Source organism: Helicoverpa armigera, chromosome 19 (assembly GCF_030705265.1).
Source record: "Helicoverpa armigera isolate CAAS_96S chromosome 19, ASM3070526v1, whole genome shotgun sequence".
In the NCBI taxonomy this organism is placed as follows: domain Eukaryota; kingdom Metazoa; phylum Arthropoda; class Insecta; order Lepidoptera; family Noctuidae; genus Helicoverpa; species Helicoverpa armigera.
The window spans coordinates 8141314-8161487 of record NC_087138.1 but is presented as its reverse complement, the minus strand read 5'-3'; the positions used below and the strand labels follow the sequence as shown (position 1 = coordinate 8161487).

At 36.4% G+C, this 20174-nt stretch overlaps 2 protein-coding genes across 4 annotated transcripts in view; one reads left to right on the top strand and one right to left on the bottom strand.

Moving 5' to 3' along the window:
- LOC110374141 (kielin/chordin-like protein) overlaps positions 1–3989 on the top strand; it is a 50635-nt gene extending 46646 nt beyond the window's left edge. The window contains exons 34-38 of one of the 2 annotated variants that reach the window (XM_064039539.1): positions 89–241; positions 613–630; positions 1083–1202; positions 2410–2523; positions 3281–3989. In XM_064039539.1, coding sequence (XP_063895609.1) covers positions 89–241; positions 613–630; positions 1083–1202; positions 2410–2523; positions 3281–3432 — 557 coding nt within the window. In that variant the 3' untranslated portion in view covers positions 3433–3989. The remainder of the gene's footprint in view (positions 1–88; positions 242–612; positions 631–1082; positions 1203–2409; positions 2524–3280) is intronic. The other variant, XM_064039540.1, reaches the window with a different exon arrangement.
- A 1006-nt stretch (positions 3990–4995) lies between these two features.
- LOC110374174 (uncharacterized) lies at positions 4996–17621 on the bottom strand. Of its 2 annotated transcripts, none has more exons than XM_064039545.1 (11): positions 17538–17621; positions 14876–14924; positions 14028–14165; positions 13080–13199; positions 12449–12556; positions 11927–12061; positions 11224–11367; positions 7302–11081; positions 6986–7147; positions 6620–6853; positions 4996–5785 (listed from the first exon to the last, which is right to left on the bottom strand). In XM_064039545.1, exons 1-11 carry the CDS (start codon positions 17574–17576, stop codon positions 5667–5669), a joined length of 5028 nt encoding a protein of 1675 aa, XP_063895615.1. In that variant the 5' UTR covers positions 17577–17621; the 3' UTR covers positions 4996–5666. The 2 variants fall into 2 exon arrangements, with proteins under 2 accessions (XP_063895615.1, XP_063895616.1); XM_064039546.1 differs by having other exon boundaries at positions 4997–5785; positions 7302–10583.
- Between the last annotated feature and the right edge of the window lie 2553 nt (positions 17622–20174).

The window sequence follows — 20174 nt, the reverse complement described above, 5'->3', positions numbered from 1 at the left end:
CTCTTTTAATATCAATATGCAAACCTGGCTTCAAATTCGATTTTCTGACCATATTTTATGACACTAAATCAATTTTTTCACGTTTTAGAGGCTAATCAAAATCGGAATGCAAAGAATAAAGAAATTTTCTGTGAGCCCTTTACATTCTTCAGTCCTGACAACAATCGATACTGCAGGAATTGTTTTTGCTTACATAATGGCTTAGCGCTGTGCTTACTGAACTTGTGCAAATATTCAAAAGGTAAGTGATTTTATTTTTATTATTACTTATGGAATACATGGAATATGCTAAGAAGCTAAACTGAGCAAAGTTAGACTTAACGCTAGACCAACAGCCATTTCTTATTCCTTAAGTAGAAAGTTATAGGAAATGGTTTAAATAAGAATGTTCAAATTAACTTTTCTGCAGTTAATTTTGTATACTGTTTTTTAGAATTTTGAGAGCATTATTTTATTATTTATTAACCATTATATAGCATTCTATATCTAAGCTCTCACAGCAAACGTTTTATATTGATACCTAAGTATCTATGTATATTATTATGTTCCCTGTATATTATTCACTTATGCTCCTGATTGTATATGTCTTATATATATCATTGTTTTTTTCAGAAGTCGAACATAAATCCCGTAAGTTATTCTTGGTTCTATTCATAATTTTTTACTGCATTTTGATATCTTGGTAGTAACGGATTTTACTTAGGCGATTCGCACTGCGAACCATTTGTGGTGCGTATTATAACGACGAACTACCCGTCTAAGAACTTACTGATCCAATTTTAAAAAATATATCACCGCGTGACCAAGTAGGCTTTATTTTATTTTTGTCCCGAGCTAAACTACTATACTCTATCCACGGAAGCAAGAGCTAAAAGGTAAACAAAGAATGACACTTTTTCAAGATGGCGGTATAACCCGACCGATGACAAAATCACAGATACTGCGAACATTTTACACAAAAATGTGACGTTTTGTCATCGGTCGGGTTATACCGCCATCTTGAAAAAGTGTCATTCTTTGTTTACCTTTTAGCTCTTGCTTCCTTGGATAGAGTATAGTTAATAGTACTCGTGTAATTTCAGGATTATTCGAATCAGGATGTATTCCGGGTGAAACCGTGAATCCGAGCAAGTGTCTCTCATGCACTTGTTCTGATCAAAACAAATGGGTGTGCTACGGAAAGGCATTGAGAGAGTGTCAAGGTACATTTTTTATTTAATTATAAAAATATTAATTTAAAAAAGGGGAACTTGGCTAGATCATTATATTAAATAAATGATACAAACTTAAAATTATTTTCTATTACTGAAAATTTATAATAAAACGAATACAAAATCTATCCTAGGTACTAATATTATAAAGCTGAAGAGTTTGTTTGGTTGTTTGTTTGAACGCCCTAATCTCAGGAACTACAAGTCCGATTTGAAAGTTTCTTTCAGTGTTAGATAGCCCATTTATCGAGGAAGGCTATAGGCTACTTTTTATCCCGGTACAGGAAGTAGTTCCCACGGGGTGCGGGTGAAACCGCTAGCAGAAGCTAGTATGTAATATAAAAATATGTACGTAAACCAATCTTTCCGAAACAAGAAAATAGAAAAAGATAATGTCAGATCTTGAGTTTTATCAAGATTTTCAATTAAATATCTACTTAGGTATTTCATAAAATCATCATCCGCCTATTCTTTTCCCAACTATGTTAGGGTCGGCTTCCAGTCTGACCGGATACAGCTGAGTATCAGTGTTTTACATGGAGAGACTGCCTATCTCACCTCCGCACTTTCTAAAAAAACCTACCAATGGCCGACTAATAATTTGCACTGTGCGCGCTCTCTTAAGGTTATGGCACATTATAGCGGCACCGCAACAGCACGGCTGCAGCACGGCATCGCCTCGAATTTAGACTACGGCTAGCTGCCAGCGCGCTAACTACGCGTTGTCCGCAAGGTGCCAGCTCGACGTCCGCGCCGCGAGGTGTAAGCTTGCCGTCACCGCAAACTCAATATTATTTTAAGACGATTATGATTGATGTTATGATTGAACACGACGTAATGACGTTGTTTCGCTGCCGACTCGGAGTCGGCGCGTAATGAGCATGCCGTCGGCGCGCTGTACGCAATAGATCTGCTCGCTTGCAGCACGCGGGCTGCGAGCCGAGTTGTGTGATAGCGGCAAGCGCGCTGACTGCTCGCCATTGGCTTTTTCATATTGAAATTACGAAATATATTATAATATACACGATTTAATGCTCTAAATTGAATGACAACTTAAATGCTGGTGTGGAGCCGTGCTGTTGCGGTGCCGCTATACTGTGCCATGTCCCTTAGACTGGTAGCCGACCTCAATATAGTAGGGAAAAGGCTCGCAAGATGAAGATGATGAATTTGTCAACTATTTCAATGAAATTTCCAGAAAGGGATTGCGATGCAAAGGACGAGTTTCACATGGGTTTCAAACCCTACTGTGCAGAGTGCCAATGTTCGCTAAAAGAGTGGTTCTGTTCGATAAAGCCTAAGACGTGTAAAGGTACAGTTTAATTTTTTCAATCTATGCTAATATTATAAAGTTAAAGAGTTAGTTTGTTTGAACGCACTTATTTCAAGGACTACTTGATCAATTTGAAAAAATGTTTCAATGTATACAATCCTAGTTCCTACTATTCCTACTAATATTATAAATGTGAAAGTTTGTGTGAGAATGTACGGATGTATGTTTGTTATTCTTTCACGCAAAGCGGCTGGACCGATTTGGTTGAAATTGATATGTAGATAGGTGATACCCTGGATTGACACATAGGCTACATTTTATCAACACACCACCACGCGGGCAAAGCCGCGAGCGGAAGCTAGTATAACATATTTGTCTACGAATGCCACTTTTTATCCGGGTGCGCGAAGTAGTGCCTACGAGATCTGAGTGAAGCCACTTGTGGGAGCTAATAGAACACTAAAAGATACACCATTTATACTAAGCAGCTTTAATGTACAACTTAATTGTCTCTTACTAATTACCACGATATTTTTAATTTCAGATCACAGTAAGTATAACTTTGTTAAATCAACATTATATCAATAAAATTACAAAATCTTAAATATGGTTTAACATAGGGTTCATCTGGTGATTTCCCAACTCAAAAAAGCCCAGCATGAGGGAGTATCAGACTCTTACTGACTAAAACACATGTTCCTTCTTAAGCCCTTTATGTACCATGGCAGCGGTAACTCTTTCGAACAATCCCGCAGCCCCGGCAGGGCTAATCTTTACTGATGTTGACATTTTGCAGGTAACGCCAAATGTCCTATGGGCACCCTCATACAAAACCCGAACCAGCACTGCAGTGTCTGCCTTTGTGGAGGAACCGAACCAGGGTCCCAAAATATGTGCTTCACCGAAGTAAAGTGTGTCAAACAAGTCATCAACCAATTGATTAACTAATGCACAGTGGTTTATTTGTAAATATTAGCGTCAATAAATCTAAAAAATAACTGAGCAAAATTGAGATGTATTTTTTTTTTACCTACATGTGATTTGACCAACTCGGTCCAGAATTTGCATTCAGGCAGTCAGCTATTTGGCAGAAAAAGTCCCTTCAAAATTGGTTCAGCCCTTTCTTATGTCGGCCAGAACAAACAAACAATTTTTTTTTAAGTCGTATAAATCCATACGCACTTAACAAAGGAGCAATTATTTTAACATCACAAACAGACACTCCAATATTATTTACCTGTATAAACTCTCACATTCAGTCTGCCAATTTTCCAAAAAGTACAGTGAACAAATACAGGCAATAAGTATTAGTTTCTGTCAGCCGGCTGGCATCAGTCAGAACACCTGTGCCCTTTTCATTACTTTGCTGAAATACACCGCCTCATTCCGAAGCACCTGGTGGATTTATAATTATTAATTCAGCTTGTTAATGTGTGCTTTTACTACCTGGAGTTTGTGTTTTATTTGTACTGTGAATGTAGTTTCTTTATGGTACACTAACTGGCTAGTAACTCCAACGGCACTGACAGAAGCGCGTAATTTAGTTTTCAAAATCATCCAGGATGCAGTTTAAAGATTTAAGGAAATGCGTCCAGTCGTTTAGGAGTATCATCTCACCTTAGAGTTAACATATTTTCTTCACTTTTTTTTTAATTATCTACCTTGAAAGTCAGTTAGTTTATTAATTAGTACCAAATGTGAGCTCTATTTGAACCGATTTCTCAAAAATAACTAACAATCCACCAAAACTGAAAATAAACGATTTACGCAATTACTTTTCCAATAAGCGCACAGAGAAGCGATATTTTTTCCACAAATTCAAAGCCGAGCGCATTGGCCAATTTGTCTGCGTTTTCCCATTATATTTATCACTGTGCACTAAAAATATATTTGGTTGTGAGCTCCGCAATGCGTTGCCCACTGCCGTCCTGTCGTCGGTGGACAAAAATTTATATTTATTTGTTACATCTGCTACCGTTTGCTTAACTAGCTTGTTTCCTACGGTTTGGCTTTGTATTTAAGATTTATTAAAGTGTGTCTTTTGAGAGATTTTACTTGCGTCTTGTGTAGAAATGTTAAGATGTTTTCAAACGTTTTCTAGCATAGTATCTTTTATTACAGATTTCTATCTGTTGATTTGTCATCTGTGTTCAGTTCTTTAGTTTTCAGTTCAAGAACTTACCTGTTGTTTACTTGTTAATATTACCGATGATGCTCAAGGGTCTGCTTCGTAACACTAGCTATTCTCCGCGGTTCCACACGCGGCCCGAGAGAACTAATTCCCGAACTCAAGATAAAAAGCAGCCTTGTGTCCTGTCTCCAGCCTTATACTCTCTGTTTAGTTAAAAGTATACGCTTGAAAGTGGCCTTCAATAATTTTGATAACCTTTCTGGTATTTTAACTGTAGAAAAGTCATCCTAATACATAGGAACAGCTATCTATATATATTTCAACAACAGGACAGACAAACAGTATGTTTTATACATGAGTAGTTTTGCACTGCATTCGAGCAAGAATTAAACATTCATTTTTATTACGTTCAAGGGAACACGGCCAAAGCAACGCCTTTTATTTTGCTGGCGAGCTATATTTTATTTATAAAACTTGCTAGCTAGCCATTGGCCAGCTCGTTAGTAAATTAAACTACATTTTTACTCAGGTTTTGTTTGAATTTTCTTTGTGTATATAAAAGGTGTTATACTATCGTGGGCACTTTAGAATTTTCTCTACAAAATTACCGATGGTCACAATAGAAAACAAAATGACTAGCGGAGATGTCATAACGCAAAATCCATCTACATTATATATATTTTTTTCAAATTATCAGTACGAGTCTTTATTCTAAATTCGTATTTCATTTTATTATATTTACAATAATTCGTTTTTAGAATAATCTGGAAAGATTTCTACCTAACCTAAACACTACATGTTTGAAATCATTATTAAGCTCTTTTACATCCATCTTATCTATAACCGATTCCTTCTCATTTAGCCTTTATATATCAGTCATTGAAGTATATAAATTCAATGAATTATTAATATAAAACTTTTTGGGCTTTAATGAAAAAGAATCGGTCATAAACAGCAACATTTCTTACGAAACATATAAAAAGTCAAATAATGTCATCATCAGGAATAACATAGACATACGTACAAAATTAAAGTTATATTACAATAATGATTATTTGTTAGGCGTTGGGCAGAAAGGGATTCCTTCGTCGTTGCAGTAGCACTCAACACAAGGCATGCCGGTCGTCTTTGGGTAGAACTTAGAATTCGGCTTGCATCGACTCGGTTTCCCTGAAATAGAAACTCTGAACTTGAACGAGCAAGTAGCTTCAAGGCTGATGGATTTTTCGAAGGAGAAAACCAACAGACAAATGAAGGAATGGCTGGCCGAGATATTCAAGTGACATTCGAATCTGAACCAACTAACTTCCACGAACCGATCGCACCAAGGGTTATGATCATTCAAGCCGAGCCGAGTTTATTATCAACAAATCATCAGTATCTGCCTCTAATTGCTATTATCACAGATCAGCGGGGTTATTTAAAAATGTCGTCGGAACCGATGTCAAAAGTGAGTGCTTTTACTAGTCAAAGTCAAAGTCAAAGTCAAATCATTTATTTCATTTAGGCCTTTACAAGCACTTATGAACGTCAAAATTATAACTAAGTTTGATTCTAGTTACCCTACTACTAAAAACTTAACTCATTACCTACTCATACCAAATCAGATAAAATTAAATACGTTAATATACTGGTTAATATATGTCGATTAGCACAAAGAAGAAAATAAAATACTTAAAAATAGGAAAAAAAAATCTTCAAAAAAGTAAAAAAAATAAAAATGTACGAGAATTAGAACACCATATAAGAGTCAGTCATTACAAAAAACGGAAATTCTACGTACTAAAACTGACAGCGGACAACTGATCAAAACATTCGATACTCCTAACTTCATCTCTGCTTTACACATGATGTTGTAAATTATGAAAACGAAAAATGACTCCTGTGGCTAAACCACTGAATGGATTAGGTTATTTTTTTAACAATTCGCCATAGAATATCTTACAGTATATGTGATAGAATTTATTGTGATTAGGTACGACACACACGACATAATTTTCTTACCCTTCCTAAGAACGTCCAATTCGCAACCATCAACTGGAGTGCATTCATGTCTACTGTTATTTTTGCATTCACAGCGATGGCAAGCACTGATCCAAGTCGTGCCCGGCTCACAAGTCGGATAAACGATTTGCTTGGTACATTCCTTGGGCAACTTTTTGTCGCTTGAATAATATTGCTCATCAGTTTTTTTCTCATCATGGTATTGTTTGTAGGCTAACCCAGCCTCTGTTGAATCTAGAAAATATTTAATTAATAGACGATTGCATCTACACTTGCGTGATGTAAAACATCATCTGAAATACTTATTAAGATATTTAGTAAGTACTATTTAATTTTCATTGTCATTAACAGTAAAGCCAAGATTACCTTCTGGATTATTCGGTTTTTCTCCAACAGCCAGCATTTCATTTCCTATCTCTTTCGTACAGCCTGTGGAATCACATTCGGCTACACCATCGCCATTGCATACACAAGTATAGCAGTCACCCATCTTGAATCGAGAATAAGGTTTGCATGTCATCGGCTCTCCTGAAAAAATTACAATTTCATTCTCTTTAAAACATTTTGAAGTGATGATTAGATACTCGTACATCCTAATTATTTATGGACTTTGAAATTAAGTGTTTTTTGTTAGCTAAACGTAAATAAAATACCTAACAAATAATGTTTACAAGACACTTACCAATACTTCTTAGTACACAAGCAGGCAATTTATAACATACTGCTTTACCGTTTTCACAGGAGCAACCATAACAGTTTCTAATCCATTGCGTTCCTTCGCCACATTCCTCTATTTGATCTTTCTGTTTGTATATTACTCGAGAATTGAATATTTTTGGCAACAAAGAAGTTTCAAGATTCACTGCAGCTACTGTCGTAGTTGAATCAATTTCTTTAAAGTTAGTAATTGTTTCAATGTCTTTCACATTTGAATCTTCTGATGTAGTGTGAATTTCCAGTAGGTTTTCTGCAGATTCTATCATCCCGCCGTCTTCAGAAAATGTAGGAGCATCATCTAAAAAGCGGTCATATATAAAGTCCGTTTCGTTATTGTTATCAAACTGAACCTTTGATTCTAATTCTGATTTGACATCATTTATTATTGTTTGTAATTCTTCAGTGGTTAAACTGCTATACAGCATTTTATCTACAATATTGTTTGCTGTAGATAGATTTTCTGAAAATTCTGACAATGTACTTAAGCTATCAGTCGTATTATAGATTTCTTCAGTACTATTCTCCAACCAATTTGCAGTTGTAGCTGTAGTTGTTTCATTTAATTCCATTCTTTTAACAAACGAGGGTTCTTGTGGATTTGAGGATTGTGATACATCGGATAGATCCATCTCATTCAATTTTAATTCAAAATCTTGAGGACTTTGGCCATTAGTAGATACTGAGTCGTACAAAGATTCTTCGAAATCTGTAGTTGTTTTATAAGCATCTACTTGTTCGTCTTGGTCATGAAAATCTAAGGAAGGGTTGTTTGAAGTAGTCAATGCCACAGGTTCACCTTGAATTGGGTTAGGCATAACTTTGTAGAACTCGTCAATGGAACTATATAAATTTAAGGAAGGGTTGTTTGAAGTAGTCAATGCCACAGGTTCATCTTGAATTGGGTTAGGCGTAACTTTGTAAAACTCGTCAACGAAATTATATACGTCTTTATTTTCCTCAATGTCGCTAACTGAACTATCGGTTAATGGCAGTTCGTCTTGATTTTGTGCAGAGTTATATTCTTTGTAAGAACTTTTCATTTCCAAATCAATTTCGCTATTTTGATTTTCAGACATATCCTCATAGTCATTAAATATCTTATCGATCTCTTGTTGATGGCCACTGTCGAGTTTAATCATAAGCGATTGGTCAGAAGTAGTGGCCTGAAGCAAATTTTCATTATTGTTGTTCCAAAAAATATCATTCACTTGGCTTTCTAAGGATGAAGGTGATATATATTGATCGTGATCATCAGACTGAACCAACAGACCCGCATCTTTCTGATTGTCATGATATTCATTTTCATCTGTATCAGGATACTTATGGTTAATTATGTTTTCAGTATCTTTGGGAGGATCGGATACAACATATTGCATCGTAACAGGAGATTTGGGATTATCTGTAACTCCCGGATGAAGATTAGGTCGTGGTGCACCTTTGTTTTGAAATTGATTTGCAACATTGGCATTAGGAAATTGTCCTGGCATTAGAGCAAAAATTGATTCATAGTTATTACTTTTGTATAATCCATTTTGTTGTTTAAACTGACCTAGCATCTGGTCTGGTTTATTATAGTATTGTTTTTTTTCATTCTCTGGACGTTTATATGGGAAGTTAACGGGTCGAGTAGGACGGGGTGAGTATTGTATTTCACTGGAAAGTTCACTACTGCCAAATACTGGTCGATTAGGTATCATTTGAGAAGGTGAATATTGAAAGTTTTTTTGGTGTGAAGGATTTGGATCTAAATAATGTGGATACCTAAATGGATTAAGGGGTCTTCTTTGACCCTCCCATACTAGTTTACTGTGCTGTGCTGATGGCTGTTGTATGGCAATTTGCTTTTGTGGGAGTAAGATAGGTCGAGCTGGCTTGGGCATTTGTGTGATATGTTTTAAAGGAACATGAGCAACATTATGTGGCTGACTCTGGATATTTGGGTGCATGGTATAAGGATGAATGCGAGGATGACCATTTAGCCGTCCATTCTTTTGTTGATATACTTCAGCTAGTAATGGGTCGGTAAGGTCTGGTAGGGCCACATATTTATATGGTTGGTCTTTATTTAGTGTGGTTTCACCGCTGTGCAAGTTTCCATTATACGTAGAACCATGCACAAGTGTATCACCGTGCGGAAATTGCTGAAGCTTTAGAGGCTCACGGATAAGATTTGGAGAATTTGGTCTATAAGCTATTAAATTATTTGAAGGTTGGAAGTTTTGTGATGTAGGAATGAGTCTGTGGTATAACTGAGATTGGGCAATATTATTATGAAGCATGGGAGGCCGAGCTTGATTTGGTACAAAAACGGGTCGAGGTCTCCTTTCATGCACATTATGAGTGTAAAATGATCTGGGCTTAAATTGTGACCTAGGCGGAAGTAAAAATCGGGCCGGTACATTTGGCTGATGGTTTATTTGAAGACTCGGATTACGGTTGAGCAAATACTGATTATCATGAAAATCAGAGGAACCCCTGTTACTTTGTGGTGGTATTCTGGTGTTCTGAGGTGTACGATTAACATCCTGATCAAAGTTATAATTTGGTACTATCTGGCTCATATCATGATAATTTGTAATTGATATATCTTTCAGTTGATTTTGATCTTGGACCAACGTTGAGCCAGTAACAGGACTCTTAATTTGTAATGCATCCTCTATTTTGTTTAAAATAACTTGACTTGTTAAATCGGATTCTGTTTCAACTTGAATAGAGGAATCATTATATTGATTCAGACTTTTTTGTAATGAAAGTGATTCAAAATTATTATTTTCATGTATTTGGGGTATGTTAGGATTTTGGTAATCTTCTTGTTGTTTCAATTGATACATATTGTTTAGTGCTGGATTTGGTTCAAGCTGAGTTTGTAACGTGTGCTGTATAATTTGGTTAATTTCATCAATCATTGATTTCTCGTCATTATTTTCTATAATAGATTTAGCAGAGTTATTGATGATATTCATAGTCGGCTTGTATTGATGATATTCATCTGAAGTTACGGCTTCTGCGTTTGGTACATTTTGTGGCACAAAATTAAGAGATTGGATTTTGTTATTCGCTATGCTTTCCGTATTTTGGATAGACATTACTGGTATAATGGTATGTTGATCTGAGGGTCCAAATTGTAATGAATTAGAAATAATTCTAGGCTCATCCATTGGATTTATAGTCAGAGAAGAATAATCATTGCTCAATTTTTCGTTCTCATCGCTAAACGGGAAAACTTTATCAATATCTTTAGGATATTCTGGAACAGAGAGAGAAACTGAATTTGAAACGATTTCATGACGGCCTTCTGTTGGCAAAAACGAGTCCTGATACAAAGGTTCCTTATCGGGGACAACTAAATTTGTTTGATTACTTTGGGAGCTTGCAGTAATTAATTTAGTCGAGTAGTTTACAGTTGACGGTGGTTTTATTAAATATTCCGTTGCGAGGTTTTGAAAATTATTACTTTGATAATTTTTTTGAGCATATTCTGGTTGTGATGAGGAAAATCTATCACTTATATCACCAAGTGTAGGATTATTTGATAAAGTGGCCAATATTTTTATTAATTTACTTTTGTCTTCTGATAAACTATTAGAATGCAGTTTAGCTTCTTGTTTGTAACCATGATAAGCATGACTTTGTTCAACAGTTGACTGGTTTTTACTGCATATCTGAGCAATGATATCAAATAATGGACCCCTTGATATATTTTTTTGATTTTGTGTGTCTTCATTGAACAAGTCGTCATAATTTTCTGAAAAAATAACAATTTTTTGACTTGTATTTACTTAAGTATTTGTACACTGTGTTTCAAGAGGTTATCGCGATATTAAAATCTGGCTGTTCTCCTTTACCCAACACTAAATCGTGCAGTTTATTTACGTTCTTTCACTTACCTGAAGAAGATCCCACATAGCCTGCTAGCATTCGTTTAAGACAATGGCAACAAATGGTATTGGTACATTTATGCGGTAGTGGAGTTTGTCCTTCGTCTTCTTGAAATCTCATTTTTATTTGTGGATCAATCATTGAACTTAAAGCTGTAGGAAAATTGATTTGACCTTTTTATTTTACATCCGTACTGAAGAACAATGTATGATAGATGAGGTACTTTAACTTTGACTCAGGCCAACATAACTTGTAGCTACATAATTACTAGAAGTACTACCTACGTAATATTTTTTTTTTTATACGGATGAATAATTTAGATACTTATATTTTTTTGCAGATTTTAGTACATATTACATGAAGATAGATTTCCGAATAGCTAGCCCTTACATAGCTATGATGATATTTGTCGTAAATCTGTAGTAATCTGTCGGACTCAACCGCAACAACCGCAGGGGAGGAATCGATTTTTTGCCGATTTTCTAAAAAGGAGGTTCTCAATTCGTCGGAATCTTTTATTTTTTTTATATATATTCACCGATTACTCCGACGGATTTGCAAAATCATTTTTTTGTTTGATAGGTAATGATGGGATCCCTGAGATACCGAGGGCAACTCTCGACAATTATAGGCAAATCTAGAAGAATCATGCGATTCCTCCGCTGCGCTCGATTCAAACAGGTGTGTGTTCACCATAAGGTGGTCGAATACCTGGTGGAAGACTTGGTTCAGTTATCGCTGTTAAACATTTGTTGGCCGTGCACCTCAGGCGATTATTCACGCACGCACACACGTTACAGCGGTCTGGTCGAAATATTCCAGTCTTATCCTTGCTACACTGAAACTCTGAAAATAACTAGGTTTATGTACATGTACCAGAAAAAGTCTTTGGGTACTATTGGTTAATGGCATCGGTTATCGGCCACGGTGGCTGTTCTCTCTAAAGAGATCAGTCAACTGAGCACTCTCTGCGCTTTACTATAATAGCACGATTTTAAAGGCAATCATCTTTCCCGCTATAGGTTAGAAGCGTGAGGGAGTGTCAGACTATTGCTGACTAAAACCTTTTTTCTTAAGCCCTTTATGTACAAAGACCGCGATAGCTCTTTCGAACAATCCCGCAGCATCGGCATGGTGACATTTACATGCTCTTCAATGCACGGGTTAATTTATGAACTTTATAATATCTTTAGATATAGAATTATAAATATTATAGATAGATATATTAAGTACCTGGTATGCAGATTTCATTGCTGCATTTCAATCTCCCTTCAGGCGAGCAAAAGCAGAAGTTACATCCATCTGGTTTCAAAATATACTTCGGTACAGTACATTCTTTACCTGAAAATATTCATTCAATGAATGTGTCAATTCTATTCTTCAAATTTATTTATTTATATAATTACCAGCCAGACATTCTGGTAACCAGCCTAAACAAGAGGTATCGGACGGCCTGAGAAATTTGGTTGAGGAGGCAGATATGTGTAATACGGTGGAAATCAGCTGAATGCTGTTCGCCTGGAAGCCGAACCCTATAGTTAGGAAAGGGCTGGTACTGATCACGATACTTAAACGACCTTTATACTTTTCAGTAACATATAGTTATCGGCACGAATCTTGAGCTCTGACCTACATCTGCGCAGAAGTGATTTATTAGCGAAGAACCAATCCCGAGTGACAGCTATGACGCGATCCACTGAGTGCCAATCACCGCTTTCGCCCGCCCCCTCGCCTCACTTCATACCACAAAAGAGACCCAATAAATTACATCTGCGCAGGTGAAGGTCAGAGCTCAAGATTCGTGCCGATAACTATACAACACAAAAACATACACACAAACATTACGTAAACATTATAAACTTGCCTTCATAATCGTGTTCATAATCGCATTGGTTGCGCGTGCAGTGTATCTCTCCTTCAAAACAAATACAAGTATTGCATCCATCGGGATCCGGAATCCGCTGTCCACTAAAGCATTCGCTTCCTGAAAAGATACGAGTATTAATTATATCAGCTATTCGATCACCATCTCCCGAGTCTTTTCCCAACTATATTGGGGTCGGTTTCCAGTCTAACCAGATTCAGCGGAGTACCAGTGCTTTACAAGGAGCGACTCCTATCTGACCTCCTCAACCCAGTTACCCGGGCAACCCGATACCCCTTGGTTAGACTGGTGTCAGACTTACTGGCTTCTGACTACTCGTAACGACTGCCAAGGATGTTCAATGACAGCCGGGACCTACAGTTTAAGGTGCCATCCGAAACACAGTCATTGATGTCCAAAATATACTTAGAAAGTACATACAAACTTAGAAAAGTTGCATTGGTACTTGCCTGACCTGGAATCGAACTCACACCCTCATACTCGAGAGGTTGGCTCTTTACCCACTAGCTAGGCCACCACGATTTTATATCAGCTATTCGATAGGGATCATATATGGCTGCCTGGGGTACTGGGTTGAGGAGGTCAGATAAGCAGTCGCTCCATGTACAACACTGCTACTGCGGTACTAGAAGCGGACACTAATATAGTTGGGAAGACTCGGCAGTTGATGATAATGAAGGATTCCTCGAAGACCAAAATATAGCGGCTTTCAGACCTCCTATCTTTACTCACGTTATAAATGCGAATACAACTCTGTATATCGTGCTTATGTACTTATGTACCGATTTAAATGAAAATTGGTAGGGACACAGACAATCTAGAGCCTAGAAAGGACATATTCTGCTTATTAATTGGATGAAAGAACTAGTTTTCTCTCAAAACCGAGATCCGTTTAAGATCTAGCTATTACCGAAAAAGAAATATTACCTTTCCTTCGATATTCGAGAGTATGACACACATTTCTGCAGGTCTGCACTCCATCGTCACACGTGCATTGAATACATTTATCAACTGTAGTAGGAGTTTGGCATGTACTCTTGCGCAGCCACGGGACGTTGATGGCAGCTAAAACATATTTGGTTATTATGAAAATCTTATTTACTTATACTTATGTAAAGGTGAAGAATTTGAAAAATTACTTTAGTTACATTACATTTTACGTTACATTTAGTTAAATTACTTTAGAACATAGAACATTCTGCTAAGTAAATTCTTGAATGTAGATATTGTTGCTTATATCTATGTAGGTATACTGAAGCAGAATAAGTTATGGATAGGTGTGGACTATGGAGGTGACGTCAGAGATTGTAAAATGTAACACCTTTATAACACTTTAGCCGTTTTTCCGCGGTTTTACCTGCGTCCCGTGGGGGCTACTGCCCGCACCGGGATAAAATATAGCCTATGTTAATGTAAACAAACAAACAAATAAAGTTTTCCTCTTTATAATATTAGTATAGATGGAATACTAATAAAGAATTGAGTAAAAAGATAGTAGTCGTGTAACTAGTTAGTTTTTTACAAGCGACGAGTTATACTTTAAAAAATAGAAGACATTTGAACTATCAGAAATACCACTACGTCGCGAAAGAATTATATAAACTATTCACTGCTACTATGCCATTTTCTTTTTTCACTTCACTTGCACTGTTAATGACAGCGTCCAAGTGGAACGGACTTTATATTGTTTACCAGAACCAATAGAAAACCAGTGAAAATCTGCAGCATGCCTTTGTTAAAAAAAAAACATTCTTTAGTATACAATACATACTTACATTCTGTGTTGGTAGAACCTTGTGACTGAGTATTCGACACGTGTAACGCCTAAAACAAAAGAAAATCACGTCACTAAGATCGCATTATTACGTGGAATTTTCACAGTACAAAGCCTCTTCAATTTACCAAATTCATATTAGGAATATAAAGGTTTCTTTCTTTTGTTTTAACTCGCTTTTGTTCTAACTATATAGACAAGAAAATTTATTCCAATTTTAATTGCTCATTGATTATATTTATTATTTACAATCATCAGCCTATCCTTTTCTCATCAATGTTGGGGTCTTCTAGACTAACTGGATACACTATAATAATTATTCACACAATATATACCAACGTATGTTTTCAGCTGCACTACTCTCCTGATGCACGAAAAACCTCGTAAAACGGCTATTGCATTTAAATTAACTGCTAATAATTTTTGCAAAGAAAATAAAGGTATTACTTGGCTTTTCAAATTAACCATATAATAAGCCAGCTGTATTTATGCTCACACTAATGCATACACACATTAATTACATACATCTTATGCCATTCGTACACTACGCTAGTCTTTGATACCCGAATATTTCAAAAGTACTGCATTTTAGACATTTTCACATAGTAGACCAGAGTTTGGAAGTGGGTTTTTGATACACCCGTGCATCGGAGAGCACGTGAATATCGTTTAGTGGTCTAACTAAGGTCCGCCTGATCTCTCTCCGGTCGTGCCATGAGAGTGAAGAAATATAATAATAAGAGTGCACTTGTGATTACGCAAATACTTATGCACTATAATATGTCCCGAGCAGTTGGCTAATCTCCTTACATGAGAACAGCCCCCGTAGCTGATAATCGGTTTGGAGGACATCATCATTTCAGTATATGGGGTTTAGAAATGTTCACAAAACAGCCCAGAGACTGGACTGGAAGTTGATGACTGATACACCCGTACAAAAAGTACGGGTGTTCTGCGCCTGATCCCTCTCGTCGGATATTCGTCCCATCAGGGAATGAGAGTGAAGGAATAGGGAGTAGGTACACTTGTGTCTGCGCAAATGCTTGAGCACTATGACTTGGGTAGCTAGTTGATCTCCTTATATGAGAACAGTCGCCGCGAAGGATAATTGGCTTGACTTGGTATTTTTTTAGCCTTAAGCGACTACCTCTATAGACTCTTCCTTGGTCTTACTCCATGCGATCCACTTTTTAGAAGTGTCGAACTAGACCGACTTTTCATAAGATCCTGCAAAGGCCTTTTTGAAATACATAAAAACTTTGACGTCGCGACATTTTGTTTTGTAATGCAGTGTCTATTGACCAAAATCTTCAGGTGCCCAAAATTTGCGCAGCCTAGTGTGTGAAGGAGTTTAGTCGCTTGATACAAGCCAATGCAAGGCGAGCATTGCGCCTGATCAATCACGTTAGTAATACTAAATTAAAAAACAATCAAGTAACTACATAAGTTTTGCATGTCTAGAGATGTGCTAAGACTGAAAAAAAATATAGAAATGGTTAATCTTTTATATTATATAAACATCTGTGCATATGACTATAAAAAAGTCGTGGTGGCCTAGTGGGTAAAGAACCAACCTCTCGAGTATGAAGGCGCGGTATAAAGCACTGGTACTCAGCTGAATCTGGTTGGACTGGAAGCCGACCCCAACATAGTTGGGAAAAAGGCGCGGAGGATGATGATGATGTGCAGTTGACTATTAACTTAAATTTTCTTGGTGAATATCTTTTAAATGGCAAAATCAAAACTTGTATCGTTGGTTTAAAAGATTGCGCGGTGGAACTATACAATTATCGTACACATCAGTGTACAAAAGTGCTTAAAGGTAGATACTGAAAAATTAACAAAACGATTGACCATATTCATGTTTTCAAAGACATGAAATTAAAACTGATTAAACAAGGTGTAAACAAATTGGGAAAAGGCTCGGGAGATGATGAAACAAATTGGCTTCACACACTAATTTGCGGGGTAATTGACTAATTTTGGCAGTTAGTTCTGCACCTGCCTTCGTTGAGATTAACTTCATGTAATTTTCATGGCAGAGAATGACATGAAAAAAAAATGATAGCTTGTGTTCATGCTCCGAACTTGTCTTTAGAGATTCGCAAATGCAAATTGCACTTGTAATCGTATCCATACGTATCGGGTCCATCCTTTTTAATGACAAAGATATCCAAAAGAGTCCAAAAGTTTTATGACAACGAACTCTTCTTGAGATTTGTGACGTCGTTTGATCTTGTATGGATTTCCATCGCTGCTCAAAATAGACGAAGCTTTCAACACTGATGATAATAACCTTGCTGATCTACTGGCCACTGGAAAACTATTATGAAAACACACTATCCAATCTGACAGTCGAAACACTGAGTAAAAGACCTCAATAGTGTGTCAATGTAAAACAATATGATTAGGCATTAGAAGAAACCAAATCAAAAATAATACAAAACGCCAGCCGAACAGAAAAAAAATATCGTAATTTTTATCGTTTTAAATTACAATGAAAATTCTTGGAATGTACTAAACACTTGATATGATTGAATTCACTATGTCTCGTGTTACAACAACGTGTAACAGCTTCTTTAAATACATCTAAAGGTTACTGAACATTTATAATAGGTTCATCCCTTAATGCACTGTAAAAACAACTTAAAATAATAGCTCACCCATATTAAAACACAAAACAGAAACGCCAACCAATCCATAATAATGAAGAATCAAATAACAAGAGGCTGTATATAATTTTCTTTATATACGCCAACATTAAAATCAGCAAAGTGACTATTAACACAACAGTCATTAAAAACAATTACAACAACATAGCAAGACATTTTACGATAGTTTCTCAAAACTACAATGAAATATAAACCTTGAATATACCCAGCATAAAATTGCAATTTGCACGGCTGCTTTCAGTAGGTACACCAAGATTGGTTTTGAAGTTTCTTGTAGTACATAAATTAATTTTCTTTAAATGTTTTAAGGTAGATAAACTAGCTGCTGATATGTTCAATTAAAAGAGTTCATCCATTATTAAGTTGAAGTCTTAGAAATGCTGAATAGTCTTCAAGAAGTCAAAATTTTAACGCAATCGGTAAGTTATTTTGGCTGAAATATAAAAGCGTGAAACCTCTGCCTTGTTTGCCCAGTTGTCGCATAGCGCGACTGCTGCGCACGAGGTTCGATTCCGAAATCGCTTTGTGGGTTTGAGAAACTTCCATAAATCAGCCTTTAGTCTAGAAGATGGCAATGTTATAACCCCGTGCCTGGGAGGACGACACAAGCCGTTAGATGGTTTTGAAAAAACTAAACTAAAAGACATTAGGGTCTGTAAGGTGATTAAACCTGCAGCTCTCTCGATAAGAAGAAAACCTTATATGAACCAAATGAAGATTTTTTGCAATCTCCTGTTATAATAAAGAAAATATTTTTTTATTTGTTTGTTTGTACCCTAAAGGATCTGAAACTACCGAACCTATTTGAGAAATTCTTTCACAGTTTAGAAGCTACACTCTTTCCGAGTATCATAGGCTATTTTCTTTCCGATACAAACAATAGTTCTACGAGACACAGATGACATCTTTGGCACAAGCTAGCCCACAGACTTGAGTACCAAACTTCAATGGGAGATCCAACTTCATATCTAACATTGCCAATTAGATCCAAAAGCTAGACTTCTCCTAATAGTTTCAAGAGGCATAACCATCCCTTCTTAGGCATCTAGTTAGGGGTACAACTAAGTTAGATCTCTGAGGACCAGTCTTGAAAACATCTAATTGCTACTAACTTGGGAGACATCGCGTAATTTGGGACTTCAACGCCGTCATTCGAATTTGAAACTTATTACTTGTAGTGTTACGCTCAGTTTGGAGAAGCAGTTGTACTGTTGAATGTATCGTGATGAACATTGCCATTTAATGACGCAAATTCTGAGTTTTCTTCGCACGTCATTTGATGGCAGTGATAAGTTTAGCGATAAATAAGACCTTGTACTTCTGTAGCAAAAGAATTACGTTGTAAGAAAACTCTGCAGATTTACATAGTTTCCTGAGACGAGAAGATGGTAGGCATTTATTCGTTGAATTCGGTAGATTGTGTGAGATTCCATTTAATATAAAACGGCATATATTTAACGCGGCGACTAAGTAAAACGAATATAGGTTTTAAAAAATAATAGAGTGGGTACCATTTATAATGGGTTGGCAGCTAAAAAGGAGTATCGTAATAAGTCAAAGGTAGCATATTAATATATCAGTTATGAGGTCCGTTTTAATCTAAACTAGCATCAAGTTTTTCTTTTGGCAACTGAATTAATATCTAAGCGAAAACTTAATGATGACAATAAAATAGAAAATGGGCATTCATAAATAATAAAAATCAGGTTCTATTTAAAATTGTTTGGATGAAGAATAAGTATAAACTAGATCCTATTATAAATATATTGTGCGACTTTTTAATAGCTTTAAATAAAGTCTAAAATGGCATGAAGAAAAAATATTTTGCGGCTGTTATTTTCAAAATTATAGGTGAATAGCATTTAAGTAAGCATGCAACATGCAGCAAGCATGACTTCTGTCACGGCTCCGGCGCTGCGGGGCTCCGGCGGTCCCATGCGAGCGCCTCGCCCCTCCGCGCCTACGCGGTTTTGAATTGCACTCTAGGATAATAAGATAAGACTACGTGGAGTCGGTTTTGCAGCGATTCGTTTTCGTCACTAACTTAAATTTTTAATACAATGTTTTTTTTAATTGAAGGTTATAAATGGCAATATGCTAAATAAAATGAATCCAAATTAAATTCTACCATCTTCATAGTGCGCCAAGTGAGATAATACCCCCGCACCTTCCGCCGTTTTCATGAAATTATGATACACAATATTAATAATTGACTCTTATTCCTTTTTATTGTACTCCTTTTAATATTTAGCGCTATCCACAAAGCGAAGCCTGAAACTGGGTTTTTAGTCGGCACGAAATAGTTGGTAACATATTATTTTTGCCACCCAACTAACATTATTAGTCGCCAAGTCATTATAAATAGCTCCTCACCTAATATTTCAATTGACTGGTATAGTTTATTTGCTACCCAAACGCAGCTGCTAGTTTTTAGTTTTTATAACACCCTTAATTTTGAACCTTACATATTATAATAGTCGCGAAAATATTTAATCGCTGGCAAGTTATTTTATTTGTTGCCAACATTTGTCGACTTTTAAGTTATTAGTCACCAGGAATATAATAAGCCATATAAAACACCTATATTTATACTATTGTATGCATTCAGAAACGTCCCTCGTGTAAATG

Bases quoted from the DNA above. Each gene is read 5' to 3' on its own strand.
- LOC110374174 (XM_064039545.1), bottom strand. From the start codon at position 17,576: ATGGATTGGTTGGCGTTTCTGTTTTGTGTTTTAATATGG. The intron at 14,166-14,875 runs GTAAGTATGTAT...AATATGTTTTAG, and splicing joins AGGTTCTACCAACACAGAAT to CTGCCATCAACGTCCCGTGG. The intron at 11,082-11,223 runs GTAAGTGAAAGA...TTATTTTTTCAG, and splicing joins CTATGTGGGATCTTCTTCAG to AAAATTATGACGACTTGTTC.